This window comes from Sinocyclocheilus anshuiensis, unplaced genomic scaffold, assembly GCF_001515605.1.
Source record: "Sinocyclocheilus anshuiensis isolate Anshui unplaced genomic scaffold, SAMN03320099.WGS_v1.1 scaffold3199, whole genome shotgun sequence".
NCBI classification, from domain to species: Eukaryota; Metazoa; Chordata; class Actinopteri; order Cypriniformes; family Cyprinidae; genus Sinocyclocheilus; species Sinocyclocheilus anshuiensis.
The window spans coordinates 278,753-280,239 of NW_015544133.1; the positions used below are offsets into that span (position 1 = coordinate 278,753).

The 1,487-nt window shown below is 35.3% G+C and overlaps 1 protein-coding gene across 1 annotated transcript in view; it reads right to left on the reverse strand.

Moving 5' to 3' along the window:
• Positions 1–1,487, reverse strand: part of LOC107694902 (protein kinase C alpha type-like) — a 121,730-nt gene that overhangs the window by 7,478 nt on the left and 112,765 nt on the right. Inside the window, exon 15 of the mRNA XM_016494616.1 lies at positions 367–447. Within this exon, the coding sequence (XP_016350102.1) occupies positions 367–447 (81 nt within the window). The remainder of the gene's footprint in view (positions 1–366; positions 448–1,487) is intronic.

A 1,487-nucleotide genomic window follows, 5' to 3' on the forward strand; every position in this document is an offset into this window, starting at 1 on the left:
CTGGTACCACCAGAGGGCTTTAAAAAAAAAAAAAAAAAAAATTCTACTTATAACAGAAAATAACCTTATAAAAGATATTTATTATGATAAGATGTATAATTTAAATGTATGATATGGATTCTCTAAAAACAGGTTGTGGATGTGAAGAGGTGCATTTTACCCAGAGATGTACCCCTCTCTGGGTACAGCAGCTGGTGTCAATATTATATGTGGATAATTTCATTTAAATTATGTTTAAAACCATACAAACACACATGACCACGTACTACAAACTATATTACAACAAAGCTACACCTGTATTATAAGACTGGCAGAAGGTAACAGTTGGCAATGTAGGACTTGATGGTTATACACATGTGAACTCACCTGTCCCGCCAGCATCTCGTACAGCAGCACTCCATAAGCCCACCAGTCCACAGAACGGCCATACGGCTGATATGCTATTATCTGAAAAGAGACGGCATAAAATACCCTACAGATTACAGATTGAAGATCAGCATACTTGCAACACAGCTTTCAGAAAACCGTTTTCCCATCATCCCCTTCCCTTCTGGAAGCACACATCTCCCTTACAAATAAATTCTAAAAATATACTGTATTATACTATGTTCCAGTCAAAATATCTAAATACCCCAAAAACAAAATTGATTCACAAAGCAGTGTAAGGTAAGACATATTCTTGTTAAATAAAATTGGTACTTGTTAAATTATATGACCTTGGTATATCACCATAGGGTGTCCTTACTTTTTGACAGCACTGAACTTAGTAATTCTTTATATAAGTGAAAGATTGTTTAGGAGTACAGCAATTCTTTAGTAATTCTTTTAATTTTTTAGCATGAAAGGGACCCAGATATAAAACAAAACCTAAAACATTATTTTATTTAATAAACCAAGCAAGATTGCAAATGAATTTGGGTGGGTGGGGTGTAAGAAAGTATGTGATGAGTGTGTGCCTTTAAAATATCAATATTCAAAACACACACCTTTTCTTTTTTGTACCATATATTCCAGAATTTCACAAGGCTTATACAGATTGCAGTCAGATTTCTTGGCTGATGCAGTTCACAACACATTCAGTGCGTGTGTGTTTGTATGTGACATCATGCTAACACTACAGTGGGTACGGAAAGTATTCAGATCCCCTTAAATTTTTCACTCTTTGTTATATTGCAGCCATTTGCTAAAATCATTTAAGTTAATTTTTTTTCCTCATTAATGTACACACAGCACCCCATATTGACAGAAAAACACAGAATCGTTGACATTTTTGCAGATTTATTAAAAAAGAAAAACTGAAATATCACATGGTCCGTGATAGTATTCAGACCCTTTGCTCAGTATTTAGTAGAAGCACCCTTTTGATCTAATACAGCCATGAGTCTTTTTGGGAAAGATGCAACAAGTTTTTCACACCTGGATTTGGGGATCCTCTGCCATTCCTCCTTGCAGATCCTCTCCAGTTCTGTCAGGTTGGATGGTAAACG